General features: G+C 55.6%; 1 protein-coding gene across 2 annotated transcripts in view; it reads right to left on the bottom strand.

Moving 5' to 3' along the window:
* PPL (periplakin) overlaps positions 1-12,073 on the bottom strand; it is a 49,621-nt gene extending 37,548 nt beyond the window's left edge. Inside the window, exon 1 of one of the 2 annotated variants that reach the window (XM_084882263.1) lies at positions 11,832-12,073. In XM_084882263.1, coding sequence (XP_084738389.1) covers positions 11,832-11,893 — 62 coding nt within the window. In that variant the 5' untranslated portion in view covers positions 11,894-12,073. The remainder of the gene's footprint in view (positions 1-11,831) is intronic. The other variant, XM_084882262.1, reaches the window with a different exon arrangement.
* Positions 12,074-13,341: the final 1,268 nt, after the last annotated feature.

Genomic DNA, 13,341 nt, shown 5'->3' with positions numbered 1-13,341 from the left:
AGGGAGGCATCCTTATAGTCACAGAGGAGCTTTCTTCATCCTGCCTATAACTTCTGGACGACAGGACTTATTCATCTTTGGGGGGCCCTTCTGTAGCCCTTAATTCAAAGCCTCGGGGCTCAATAAATAGGTGTTGAATTGAGCAGACATTTTATAGCAGTCAACAACCCTTGTCTCCCCATTTCCCAGATGAAGATAACCGAGGCTCAGAAGGGTTGAGAGACTTGCCCAAGGTCACACAGCCGGGAAGCAATGGTGCCAGAATTTTTACAAGCTCCAGAGTCACCTCCTCAGAACACGGGGACATCGACACAGATCCACAAACAGAGAGGGAGACATCGGGGAGATACAGACCCACAAACAGAGGGAGACATCGGGGAGATACAGACCCACAAACAGAGAGGGAGACATTGGGGAGATACAGACCCACAAACAGAGGGAGACATCGGGGAGATACAGACCCACAAACAGAGAGGGAGACATTGGGGAGATACAGACCCACAAACAGAGAGGGAGACATCAGGGAGATACAGACCCACAAACAGAGAGGGAGACATCAGGGAGATACAGATCCACAAATAGAGGGAGACATCGGGGAGACACAGATCCACAAACAGAGAGGGAGACATCGGGGAGATAGGAGACAGGACGACGCAGCAAGGCGTTCGCCCCCAGGGGGACGCAGGGATTCCCATCGTGTTGACATCTTCATCAGAACAGTGAATGCCAGTGGTGGGATAACGTAGGAGATGAGTCGCCTTCCTAAGAAGACACCATGGGGGGCTCTCAGCCTGTCCCTCCACGCAGGCCTTTTGGCTGGAGGGAGGCAGACAGCATGAAAAGAACACCTCCCCGGGCCACACCCTATCTGGTGCTTGACACAGGTTCCCGCCCTGATCCTCATAACCACCCATCAGTACTATTACTGCTCCCACCGCAGATGAAGACTGAGCCCAGGGAGGAGGGGCCACTTGCCTGGGGCCACAGGGTTTGTTTCTAAGCTGGTGGCTGCTGCCACCCCAGCTAGTTTCTATGTAGACAATATTTGTAAATACTCAATTATTGCTGAGTAAATATTCACCCTCATCCGCCAACTCTCTCTCTCATACCGCTGCCCTTCGTACAGGCCCTGCGACAGGCCCATCTGCATTACCAAGCCCCTGCAAACAGGAGCTGTTGAAGACAAGCTATAAAATGCTCAATTTAACACCTATTTATTGAGCCCCATGTGTAGGCAAGGCCTGGAATTAAGGGCTACAGAAGGGCTCCCTAAAAAATGAGGAAGTCCTTATTGTCCAAAGGTTTATAGCTTCTAGGTAGGATTAAGAAAGCACCTCAATAACTATAATTACAAAGATTCAGAACCTCTCGGCCAGGGTATTTTCATTTGTTCTGTCCATTCAGGCCTTAAATCCTAATTTTAATTGTGAAAATATAACTCAATCCACTAAAATGCAGGAAAAGAACACAAAGAAAACATAATAAGAAGGAATACAAATCAATATGGCAGTAATAGTTCCAAACACATGGGTTATTACAATAAATGTAAATGAGTTAAACTTGCCAGTTAAAAGATAAAGATTTTCAGATGAGAATCTTATATAATAAAAGTCTAATATGCTATGTGTCTGGTTGGTCTGTTGGCCAATCAAAGTGCAATCCTATCCAATAAAGAGGTAATGTGCAAATTGACCGTCACTCCAACACACAAGATGGCCTCCACAAGATGGCTAGCAGGGGTGGGCAGTTATAGGCAATCAGGTCAGCAGGGGAGGGCAGTTGGAAGAGTGGGGGGGGAACCAGGCCTGCAGGAGAGGGCAGTTAGGGACAATCAGGCCTGCAGAGGAGGGCAGTTGGGGGGAACCAGGCCTGAAAGGGAGGGGCAACCAGGCCTACAGGGAGGGCAGTTAGGGGCAACCAGGCTGGCAGGTGAGGGTAGTTAGGGGTGACCAGGCTGACAATGGAGGAAAGTTAGGGGCAACCAGGCCTGCAGGGAGGGCAGTTAGGGGCAACCAGGCTGGCAGGTGAGGGTAGTTAGGGGTGACCAGACTGGCAATGGAGGGAAGTTAGGGGTGATCGAGCCAGCAGGGGAGGGCAGTTAGGGGTGACCAGGTTGTCAGGGGAGGGCAGTTAGGGGCAACTGGGCCAGTAGGGGAGCAGTTAGGAGTTGATCAGGCTGGCAGGGGAGTGGTTAGGGGTGATCAGGCTGGCAGGCAGATGAGTGGTTGGGAGCCAGCAGTCTTAGATTGTGAGAGGGATGTCCGACTGCTCCCAGGCCTAAACAGACAATCAGACATCCCTTGAGGGGTTCCAGATTGGAAAGTGTGCAGACTGGGCTGAGGGACAACTACCCCCCCCCCCAATGCATGAATTTCGTGCACCAGGCCTCTAGTATAGAAATAAAACAAAAGCCAGCTCTAAGCCATTTTATAAGATATATATCTGAAACAAAATGTTAGGGGATGATTGAGAATACAAGAACAGACTGGGAAACTGCTACTGAAGGAGAAAACAAGGTGTACATAACTCTAATACAAGATGGAGCAAGGCAATGAATGTAAATATGTGGTTCACACCTCTGGCTGCACATCAAAAGACTGGAATCTTGCCCGGCTGATGTGGCTCAGTGGCTGAGCAATGACCTATGAACCAACAGGTCACAGTTCAATTCCCAGTCAGGGCATATATCTGGGTTTTGAGCTCGATCCCCAGTGTGGGGTGTGCAGGAGGCAGCAGATCAATCATTTTCTTTCATTATTGATGCTTTTACTTCCCTTTATTTCTTCCTTCCTCTCTGAAATCAATTTTTAAAAAAAATATTTTGATTTTTTTAAAGAGAGGAAGGGAGAGGGGTAGAGAGTTAGAAACATCGATGTGAGAGAAACATTGATCAGCTGCCTCCTGCACACCAAGATACTGGGGATGTGCCCACAACCAAGGTACATGCCCTTGACCGGGATCAAACCTGGGACCCTTCAGTCCACAGGCCGACTCTCTATCCACTGAGCCAAATGAATTAAGGGCTCATTTTTTTTTAAAGACTGAAATCTGGCTGTGACCCTAAAGATTCTGACTCAATTGGTCTTCAACAGGGCCTGACCATTGCTTTTTATAGCTCCTCCCATGATTCTAATGTGCAAGCAGGGTGGGAATGAGAAAACAACCCACAGCAATGTGTTACAGGAGGAATCCTCGATCTCTACCGGAAGGAAGTCTTGTGAGAAAGCAGGACGCAGGAAGTAGCCAATAAATACCAGATTGATTGGCCAATTGACTGATATCCTCCTTACCAGAAACTTCTAAGGTAATTAGGCAGTAAATTTCTCCACACCCAGCTATTAGTCCTGGGGAAGTGAGGTGGAGAGGGCTGTTGGTGTAGTAACTACGGCTGCTTCATGGCCTAGTCTGTTTCTGCGTAGGGAAGGCCTCACCACCTCTGCTGTGTCTGGCATATGTTTTGGACACACACAGAAATTCAAGCTGATTTTTGTAACAACAGGGGGTGTCTTGAAGATTTTTGCAAGGTTTAAACAGAGCTCAAGCTGTTCTTGGCGCCCCTGGATGTGTTAGGATAGCATTCCTGCTTTAAGACCGCGGGATAAGGAATACAGGTCTCCCTTTATTAAGCATCTACTATGTGCTTGATGCTTGACACATATCATCGCCAGTCCTCTCCACAACCCCACATGCCACCAACTCCCCAATTCAAAACGGGCCTCTCTCCACTGTTTACTGAGCACCTGCCATGAGCTAGGCACTATTCTGGGGGTTTGGGAGCAACCACCCAGCATGCAAAGTCCCTGCCTTCATGAAGCGTGGACTCCAGTGATGAAGAGCAAATCCCAGCCCTGGCCAGTGGCTCAGCTAGTCGGGGCGTCATCCTGGACACCAAAAGGTTGCGGGTTTGATTCCCAGTCATGGCACACACCTAGTTCAAGGGTTTGAGCCCCTGTTGGGGTGTGTATGAGGCAACTTATTCATGTTTCTCTCTCTCCTCTCCTCTCTCTAAAATCAATAAAAACATATCTTCAGCCCTGGCTAATTTGGCTCAGTGGATAGAGCATTGGCCTTTGGACTGAAGGGTCCCGAGTTCGATTCCCATTCAAGGGCACATGCCTAGATTGTGGGCTCGGTCCCCACTAGGGGCGTGCAGAAGGCAGCCAATCAATGATTCTCTCTCATCATTGATGTTTCTATCTATCTCTTCCTCTCTGAAATCAATAAATATATTTTTTTCAAAAACACACACATATCTTCAGATGAGGTTTTAAAAAAAACTTAAAAAGGACAAATCCCAGAGAGGGACAGGAATATGGCCGTGGCACAGCTGGCAAGTGACACAGCTGGACCTGGAAGGTGAGCTCTTGGCTCCCAAACCCAGGTTTTCCCCACTCTGCCCACCTTGCCCCCCATCCCTGCCCGCCGGCCTCAGCTTCCCCCTCAGTAACACGGGGAGTTAGTTGCCCATAGTTGGGAAGAGTCAAGCTCTTCTTCCGGAGCCCTCTCTGCTCCTGGAGGCACAAACTCAGAATCCTTCCTCCACCGTGAACTGGAAGCAGAGGCCCCCTACCCTGGACGGAGAAACCTTAAAAGGCCGAGTCTGAAATCTGAGCCCAGGCACCTGGGACAACAGAGAATTCTGCCCCCGACTGTTTCCTGCGGCTCTGCAGCCTTCCAGGGTCAGCAGGCAGCGGGTGGAGCTGCCAGCCACTGCGCTGTGTGTGTTTATCTCACAAGGACCTGGCAAAACCCCTCCGTCCAGGAAAGGATGGACCAGCGGCCAGCTGTGGCCCCTGCCAGCTGGCTTGCCTGCTCCCAGCTAGGAATGCTCAGGTCAGCGCAGCTGAGAGTCCTTGGGCAGAATACTGGGACTCTGAGCCTCGCCTGGAAAAGAGAGATGAGGGAGTATTGTCTAAGAAAGACAACAATGATAAGTTAGGACAGTTGTCCCAAGCTAGGCCTCAACCTCAGAGACTCTTATATGTTCACACCTTTCCAAGTTCACCTCCCCATCCCCGGAGGCCCCATCCGGAACCTCCCGGCTTGACCACCATTCTTGCCTGCCATGCCTGGGCACCTTACCGTCCTGAGGCCCCTTCCCTTTCCTCCCCCAGATCCTTCCTTTTCCTATTGATGGGGCGCTGAGCTGTAGGATGCTGGGCTCCCCTCCTGGCCGTGGCCTCTGCCAGCTCTCCTTGACTGTCCCACCCCTCACCAGAAAAAACTTGAAAACCCATGACCTAACTCGAACATGCAGAAAGTCCTGAAAAGAATCCACCACAATTTAGCTGATGTTCCAGATTTGCTTCAGATTTTGTTTAAAAAGAAAAAAAATGTGGTTTGTTGTTCATGATCCCTTAGGCCCCTCCTTGAGGCTGGCGTTCATTTTGGAGCTGCTGCTTTCTTCCTAAGCCTGTTTTACATTTTCAATGCATACCGGTAGCTATGTCTGCATCTTGAAACACTGTATGGAGCCAAAACCGGTTTTGCGTCGGCCTGAGGACTGAAAGGTCCCAGGTTCGATTCCGGTCAAGGGCATGTACCTTGGTTGCGGGCACATCCCTGGTGCGGGGGGAGGGTACAAGAGGCAGCTGATTGATGATTCTCTCTCATCAATGTTTCTAACTCTCTATCCCTCTCTCTTCCTCTCTGTAAAAAATCAATAAAACATATTTAAAAAAAAAGAAAAAAACACTGTATGGAATTGTGTTGCATGTATATTTTTTAAATATACACAACAGCCCTGGCTGCTTTGGCTCAGTGGATAGAGCGTCGGCCTGCAGACTGAAGGGTCCCATGTTCAATTCCAGTCAAAGGCACATGCCTGGGTTGCAGGCTCAATCCCCAGGGCAGAGAGGGGAAGCATGCAGGAGGCAGCCGATCAATAATTCTCTCTCATCATCAATGTTTTTTCTCTCTCTTGCTTCCTCTCTGAAATCAATAAAAAAATATTCTTTAAAAAATGTACACAACATACTCTTTGCACCCTCCACACCTTGCTTTAGCTTTGCAACACGCTATCACTGCAGGTTTAGGCAGGAGGATGCACCTCGTCCTCAGTGCTTTCTCTTCTGAGATTCCCCCTCCACCCGGCTGGCTCAAGCCCCTTTGCCTCCACAGTCTTAACTTCCCACCCTGTATTGTTGCTGCCATCTGTTTGCTAAACTCACAGAGGTGACTGGATGGGGGCAGGGGGCAGTGGGCACTCTGCTCTGGCCCTCAGATTTCTGTCTACAGATAAAACCCAGCTCCATCCTCTGTGTGTGTGTGTGTGTGTGTGTGTGTGTGTGTGTGTGTGTGTGTGTGTTCCTGTGAGATGTTTTAGGAGGAGGAGGATCTTAGCTCACCCTCGTTCATTCACTCTACACGTGGACTGCACCAGCCCGTCTCGGGGGAGACACACATTCGTCCCCATTCAGCTACCACACAGCCCAAGGGCTGCTGAGACGAGAGTCACACAGGAGGCGGTGAGACGATCCAGAAGGTGAGTCTGCCCCAGCAGAGAGGGGACAGGGCTTTCCCCAGGAGCAGCGAAGAAGAACCGTGGGAGAGGAAGACAAGCAAGGAAGTGAAGACGGTGGGAAGAGCATTCTGGGCAGGGGGACAGCGAGGCAAAGGCCCGGTGGCCGGACGCGGTGCGGAGAGGTGAGGGGGAACGGTCCGCATTCATGCTGTGCAGGGCAGCTCCCAGGGCCTGAGGGCAGAGGGAAGCCTGAGGCAGGGGTTAGAGCTACAGGGGGCAGGATCGGACTTGCTCTTACAAAGAGCTCCCTGGGTGCCCGGGGAGAAGGGACAGGTTGCTGGGATGGAGGCAGAAAGTGTGAAAAGGCTACTAGAGTGCCCAGGCAAGAGGGGCTGGTGGCCCAGCCTGGGCTGCTACCAGGAGGCAGGGAGAAGTGGGGGAAAGGTCAGGGCTCAGGCGGCAGGCGGCTCCAGCCTGCCTAGAGACTGGGGCCTCCCTCCCCAGACCCAGGAGGCTGCCGCACAGCACACCAACCAGAAGCAGAGAGAACAAAGCCCTGAGGCGATTTCCCTCTTCCAGCTCCATCGCTGGGACAGGCCGGGGCAGGCGGGAGGGAGGATGCAGACGGCGATGGCAAGATGGGAGCCCTGGCTCCGCCTCCCTTGACAAGGAACCTGGGCAATGCTCTCCAGGCAGCTTCTCCCCACACCCCTCAGGACCCCCGGATAACCCCCCCCTCGCAGGGCGTGGCCCCGGTGATATGAATTGAGCTAAGCCTCTCCCCCCAAAACTGCCTGTCTCCAATGAGATGCAGGATGCAAAGCTCACAAACTCCCGACAATGCCTGAAATGCCGCCAGTAGCAGCCATCCTAGGCTCAGCTGGTTCTGTTCTTAATCTAATGTATCAGGTCTCATTCCCTCTGCCAAGAGAAGGACTGGGCAAGTGAGGGCAAAGCCAGAGAGACCAGAGAAGGAAAAGATGGCTGGGTGGAATCAGCGAAAACGAAAGCCAAATGACTGGCCGGGGGCAGTGCCCGGTCAGCTGCCACCAGCCCCAGGTCCTGGTGGAGAGACCTAGTTTCCTTACTCAGGGGCCCCTGTGTCCCCAACATGAGCTATCGGGAGCCGTGACCCCCAAGTGAATGCCTTTACTCTTGGCCTCAGCGTTACCCCCTGCGACATAGGATACCACCACGAATAGCAGGCACAGTTAGGATGGGATGCTGTAACATCGTTGGCTGTGGCAGGCACACAGGAGGGGCTTGAGAGAAGGCTGGTCAGATCACTGCAATCCAATCACCCAGACGGCTGGAGGCAGGCTTTACTGACAGGGAAAGCCTCCCCGTCAAATCAGTCAGGCTTTCCAGCTGTCCCTAACAAGTGTGTGCATGTGTGTCTCTCCATGTGTCTGCTTAAGGGGGGGGTCGGAGGGTCCACGTGAATGTCTGGGAGTCAGCTGACCCCATGCCCCACCCAGGCTGCAGCTTCCACAGCTGGAAGGAGACCAGCCGCCTGGTCAGCCGTGGCTTAGCCCGATCCTTACCTTCACAGCCGTGTGCGATTACTGACATTGGCTGCTATGGTTTACTGAGCACTCCCTGAGCCAGGCCTGGGGCGGGGCTTATCACCCGCATTTGACTTCAATCCAATCACCCAGATGGCTGGAGGCAGCTATCTTCACCAGCTAAAGGGTTGCTATCATCACTCCCATTTCTCAGATGAGAAAACTGAGATCCAGAGATGTTACGTGTCCTGCCCACGCTCACACAGCTCAGGACGGGCTTGAACTCACACCTGGCCATCAGAGTCTGGGCTCTTAACCACCAAGAGGCTCAGGATACCTCAGCCGGCTTCTGGGAGGTTACATGTCCCTTTCACCAGCCTACAAAGCCTTGGGCCCTGCCTCCCACACAGGTTCCCCACGTTAGGATTGAGCCATTCCCGCAGCAACCTGTGATGTCAGGAGACCAGGCCAGGCTGCAGCGTGCTCGCTGGGACCCAGGTCTGGGTGGAAGAGCAAGATCAGTCCCATTTTACAGATGAGAAAATGGAGGCTCACAAGGTCAACTTTCTTTGCCAAAATCAAACGGGCAGAAGTCAGTCTAACTTCAGAGCTGGATCTTCCCCTCGAAAGGTTAGACACCTTCCCCAGGAAGTCCTCCGTGATTTCTGAGGTCTCTAACAGTCCTCACTTCAGACCAGTTAGGGAACACTAGAGCCACTAGGCTAAAACGTCTGCCCAGTTCTATGTCCTGCTGGAGACAACTTACCCCTCCCCCTACTTACCCCTCCCCCTCCCCCTGAAACCCAGTCCTGTGACCATGGTTGTAATTAGCATAGCTCCGGCAATCAAGTGCAGGGAGATTGTGCATGTTTCCTTCCCATCCCCCCACGCCTCACCCCAGGAGTTGTGCAAAGCATATCCTGACCAGTTCAGGCACACAGTAAGTGCATTTGTTCAATAATTATGCTCATCATAGCTGCCATGGACTGAGGCCTCCTATAAATCTTAACCCTCCCTAAATTATTTCATCTGGGCCTCATGCTAGCCATATCACGGAAGGGGGGGCACTCTGCTTGTGCCCACTGTGTAGGTGAGACCACAGGGGCACAGAGAGGCCATGCGGCTCACCCCAGATTGTACCGCCAGGAAGTAAGGGCTGTTCAGGGCTGAAGTCAGCCACAGAACAGGAAGATGAGAGCAGATCCCCTCCAAACCCTCCCAGTCCTTGGTGACCTGCACCGTCAGCGCTGACCCTGTCATTAGCTCAGGTGTGAACATCAGCTCCCACACCTGTCATTAGGAACCGGGGTGACAGGAGCGGCCGAGCTGTTCACACCCTGTCCCGGCCCTCCCCAGTTTCAGCTGTGAGAGGCTGACAAACAGGGAGGAGCCGTTTTCTCCTTTTCTCCGTGGAGGCACCCTGTTCGCTAGTTCCCACTCCGGCAGCTCAAAGCCGTGACCGCCTGGGTGTGAAGGTCACAGCTCCCTGCTCCGGGGTCCCCTCAGCTGGGGCGGCGATGCTAACCCACTCTCTGGGCGCCTCTGACGTGCTAGAGGCCTTCTCTTTGTTGTCACGTTTGCTCCTCGCAGGAGCCCCATGTAGGAGAGACTGGCGCCATTCCTGCTTTGCCGACGAGAAATCTGAGGCTCAGAGAGGTTCCCTCGCTTGCCCACAGCAGGAGTGGCAAAGCCACAATCAGAAGCGAGACACTCTGCCCAGGGCCAAAACTCCCACCCACCAGACCATGCTGAATGTCACTGGCAATGGAGAAGACCCCCAGAAACTTAGGGTGAAAGAATAACTCGGGGACCTGTGCCCCATGACCTGTGACCTCATCTTAGAGCTACAAGTACAGGCTAATGCCCAAAGGTTCTTGTTGAGAGAGTAGGTAAGAGGCTGCCCCCCTCCCCATGATCCAGTCCATGAACTTGACCCCAGGGAGAGGAAAGGGCAGCAGAGGGGTGCACGGGGCAGTTGAGACCACTCGGAGAAGCACCTGGCCCCTCCTCAGGGCTGTGACTGTGCAAGGCCATGGGAGCTCAAAGGAAGTCTCTCCCTCCCTCCTGGGGAGAGAACCAAGAAGGCTTTCCGGAGAAAGACACCTCAAAGCAGAGATCTCGGATCTATCAGGTCAGCCAGCCAAGGGCAGAGGGTGGCTGCCTTGGGCTAGGAGTCTGGAGAGGGGCAGCACCCAGGGTCCTTGCCACCCCAGGCCCTCCGAGTCCCCCCAGCCATAAAGGATGGGAATCCTTTCCTCCTACGTCTGCCGGAAAGGCCATGTCCCTCTCAGTTTGTCTGGATTTATTATAACCTTTTGTTAGGCCCAAGCCCAGGCCTTGGGGGACTGGATGCAGGGCGAGGCCTGGCCCATCTCCTGGGATGAAGGACTGGAGGGGCCCGCGTCTTGATGGAGGGAGAACAGCACAGTCCTCTGTGGCTGGCACAGAGCATGCAATTGTGCAATGTTCGAGAGAACAGCTCAGGGACTGGACGGGACCCCAGCTGAGCTGGAGAGCCAGCTGGACTCAGGCACAGAGAAGCAGTGTGCAGGGCCCTGCCCCATGTCTGGGATTGTGAAAGACCAAGGGGCCGGCTGGGGGGAGCCTTGGAGGGAAGGGAAAGAAATGCCTCTGAGCTTGAGACAGCCCAGCGGAGGGGTGGGGGCGGGTGGGATCACTGGGCAGTGCAGTTTCTGAAAGGGCTGTGCCCACACGCCCTGCGCCAGCAGCCAGCACCCGGGCCCCACAGCACTTGTCAAACAGGTCTGCCTGGGCTGGACCACAGGGGCAGGGTGGGGGCTCTGGCCAGCGTTTCCTTACCTTCATCTGGGGCCTGGGAGGGAGTTAGGTGCAGCTCAGGGTCAAGGATGGGTGAGTGCACCTTGGGGAGGACACCCAGGCAGGTGGACTGTGCAGCTCTGAGTGCCCCACCTGCCTGGAGGAGCCCCTTGTAGGGAGACATTTAGAAAAGTGCTCTCTCCTAAATGCGAGCCCCACCCCCATTTTCCCTTCAGCTGGGACCAGGCAGCCCAAGTCCCGCCCCCTCCCTCAATCTCAGCATCTCCATGAGGCTCCCTTAAACCGGTTATTAAGTGAATACATTAGGCTTATCAAAACGGACGTGGGCTGCCGTCTCAACGCAAACACATCAAGACATGTCATTCCCTCCCAGCCCGCCCTGGGAACCCCGGGCTCAGAGACGCCGCCAGTTTCGGGGCTGTGGGGGGGCGGGGAGGCGCGGCCAGGAGGAGGTCCGGACCCCGCCCGCTCAGCGCAGACCCCGGCTCGGCTGCCGCCGGGGAGCGGGAACGGGAGGTGTTTCAGCCTGTGCCCCCCAACCCGATCGACCCCACACCCACCGGGCGCAGGGGGGGGGGGGGCACCCCCACCTCTAGGCTTCCCAACGCCCGAGCACCTGCGCGCTCTCCGAGGGAGGGGAACGCCCCCTCCCACACCCCAGCTCATGTACCCGCCCCCGTGCGCCCCCAGACAGCGTCTCCTAGTCCCCACCCCGCCTCGGGTGTAGCGTCTCGAGACACAGCACTCCCCACCCGGGCGGTGCTCCTCGGCGCCAGGGCGCTCCTGGGAGACGGAGGTCGCCTACACACCCAGCTCAGCTCCCGCCCTCCGGGCGCTAAGCCGGTGTTCTCCGGGCTCTCGAACTCTCTGTGCCGCCGGATTCCGTGTTTTCCCCAGGACGCCCAGCCCATCCCCATCGCCGCCGGAATCCCCAGCTCTCAGGTGGCCCGCGCACTCCGGACTCAGTGCGCGCCCTCCGGGCCTCCGGGGGGACCGGCTCCCCGCAGACCTCCGCCCCCGCCCCGCCACGCGCGGCTCCGAGAGGGTGTGCGGCGCCTCCTCACCTCCGGGTCTGCACCTTGGGGCTGTATTTGCCTTTGTTTCTCTTCTTGAAGAGCGAGTGCATGGTGGCGCCGGGGTGCGGGCGGGCGGGCGGCGGCTGGCGGCGCGCACCGGGGGCGGCAGCGGGCGCAGGTGAGCGGGCGGCGGCGCGGGAGCCCGAGTGAGGCGCTGCCGGGGCGCCCGGCCACTACTCGCGAGGGGCGGGGCGCGGCGCCGCGGACCGGGCTCCCCGCCGCTCCCGGGAAGGTGGCGCTTACCTTCCCGGAGGAGGGGCATCGGCCGGGCGGGGCTTCCCGGCGCGCAGGGCGCACGTCCCGGGCCGGGCGGGAGGGAGTGGGGCTCCCGGCCTGGGATGGGGTGGTGGGGGAGAAGCGGGGACACGGGGTCCTCTCCGGGGACACACACACACACACACGCACACACACACACGCTGAGCAGACGGGCAGGGGCGCTCGGAACACTTTCCTAAAGATCCTCAGCCCCACCCTCACTCCCGGGCCTGGCGAGCCCCTGGCTGAGGGCCTTCACCTGGCTCTCTGCTGCCTCTCTCGCTGGCGAACCCCTAACTGCAGACAGGTGTGGCGAAGGCCAGTCTGGGCCCTGGGCCCTGGGTCCTGGAGAGCCAGTGAGTTGCACGCAGGTGGTGGCAGTGTCGGTGGAAATGGAGAAAAGGGGGATCTGGAGTGCGCCGCTGGCGTTCAGATCCTGCAGCCACAAATGGTCAGCTCGGCGAGGCTTCTGAGGGCTCCCAGCCTCAGTTTCCTCATACGTCAAACAGTGATAACCACCCCATCCCACAGGTTTTGAAGAGATTCGTGTAGATAGTTCACACAAAGCACTGAGCACAGGGCCTGGCCTGAGTGCGCAGGAGCTCTGCCATCATTATCACTGTGCCATCTCTGGCGGACAAAAAATCCTTTGAAACTTGATAACTCCAGGCCCTGGCAGGACAGACTACTTCATAGCTGGTCATAAACGCTGCTGGTTTCTGGTTCAGAATAGCCACATTGCACAATGCTGCCAGCATGCGCCCAGCTACACGGTGCACTGCAGGCGGCAGCTGGACAGATAGTGAACCCAGTCCAGCGGTGAACCCAAAGGAGCCGGACAGCTGGGAGGGTGCAGGGCCTACCGCATGCCCCACACTGGGGATCAAGCCCACAAGGGAATCCACTTTCCCATCAACCTCCTTATCTATATACTAGTGACCTGTTGCGGGAATATTCTTGCAAGACTTCCAGCAGGCTTCCCTCCCACCTGTCCCACCCCCACATCTCTCTGGCAGGGACCCGCCCGTCCCACCACCCCCGCAGCCACCGCTGCCACCACAGCTGCTCGCCTCACCCAGCCCCACCGGTTACACGGTGCACTGCAGGGGGCAGCTGGACAGATAGTGAACCCAGTCCAGCCAACAACCCAGGCATACACCCTGACCAGAATCGAACCATGACCTCCTGGATCATAGGTCAACGCTCAAGCACTGAGCCACCCCAGCCAGGCTCCCCACCTGTT

The sequence above is a fragment of the Pipistrellus hanaki genome (genome assembly GCF_964339955.1).
Source record: "Pipistrellus hanaki genome assembly, chromosome: 4".
NCBI classification, from domain to species: domain Eukaryota; kingdom Metazoa; phylum Chordata; class Mammalia; order Chiroptera; family Vespertilionidae; genus Pipistrellus; species Pipistrellus hanaki.
This window is presented reverse-complemented; position numbering and strand designations above follow the sequence as displayed.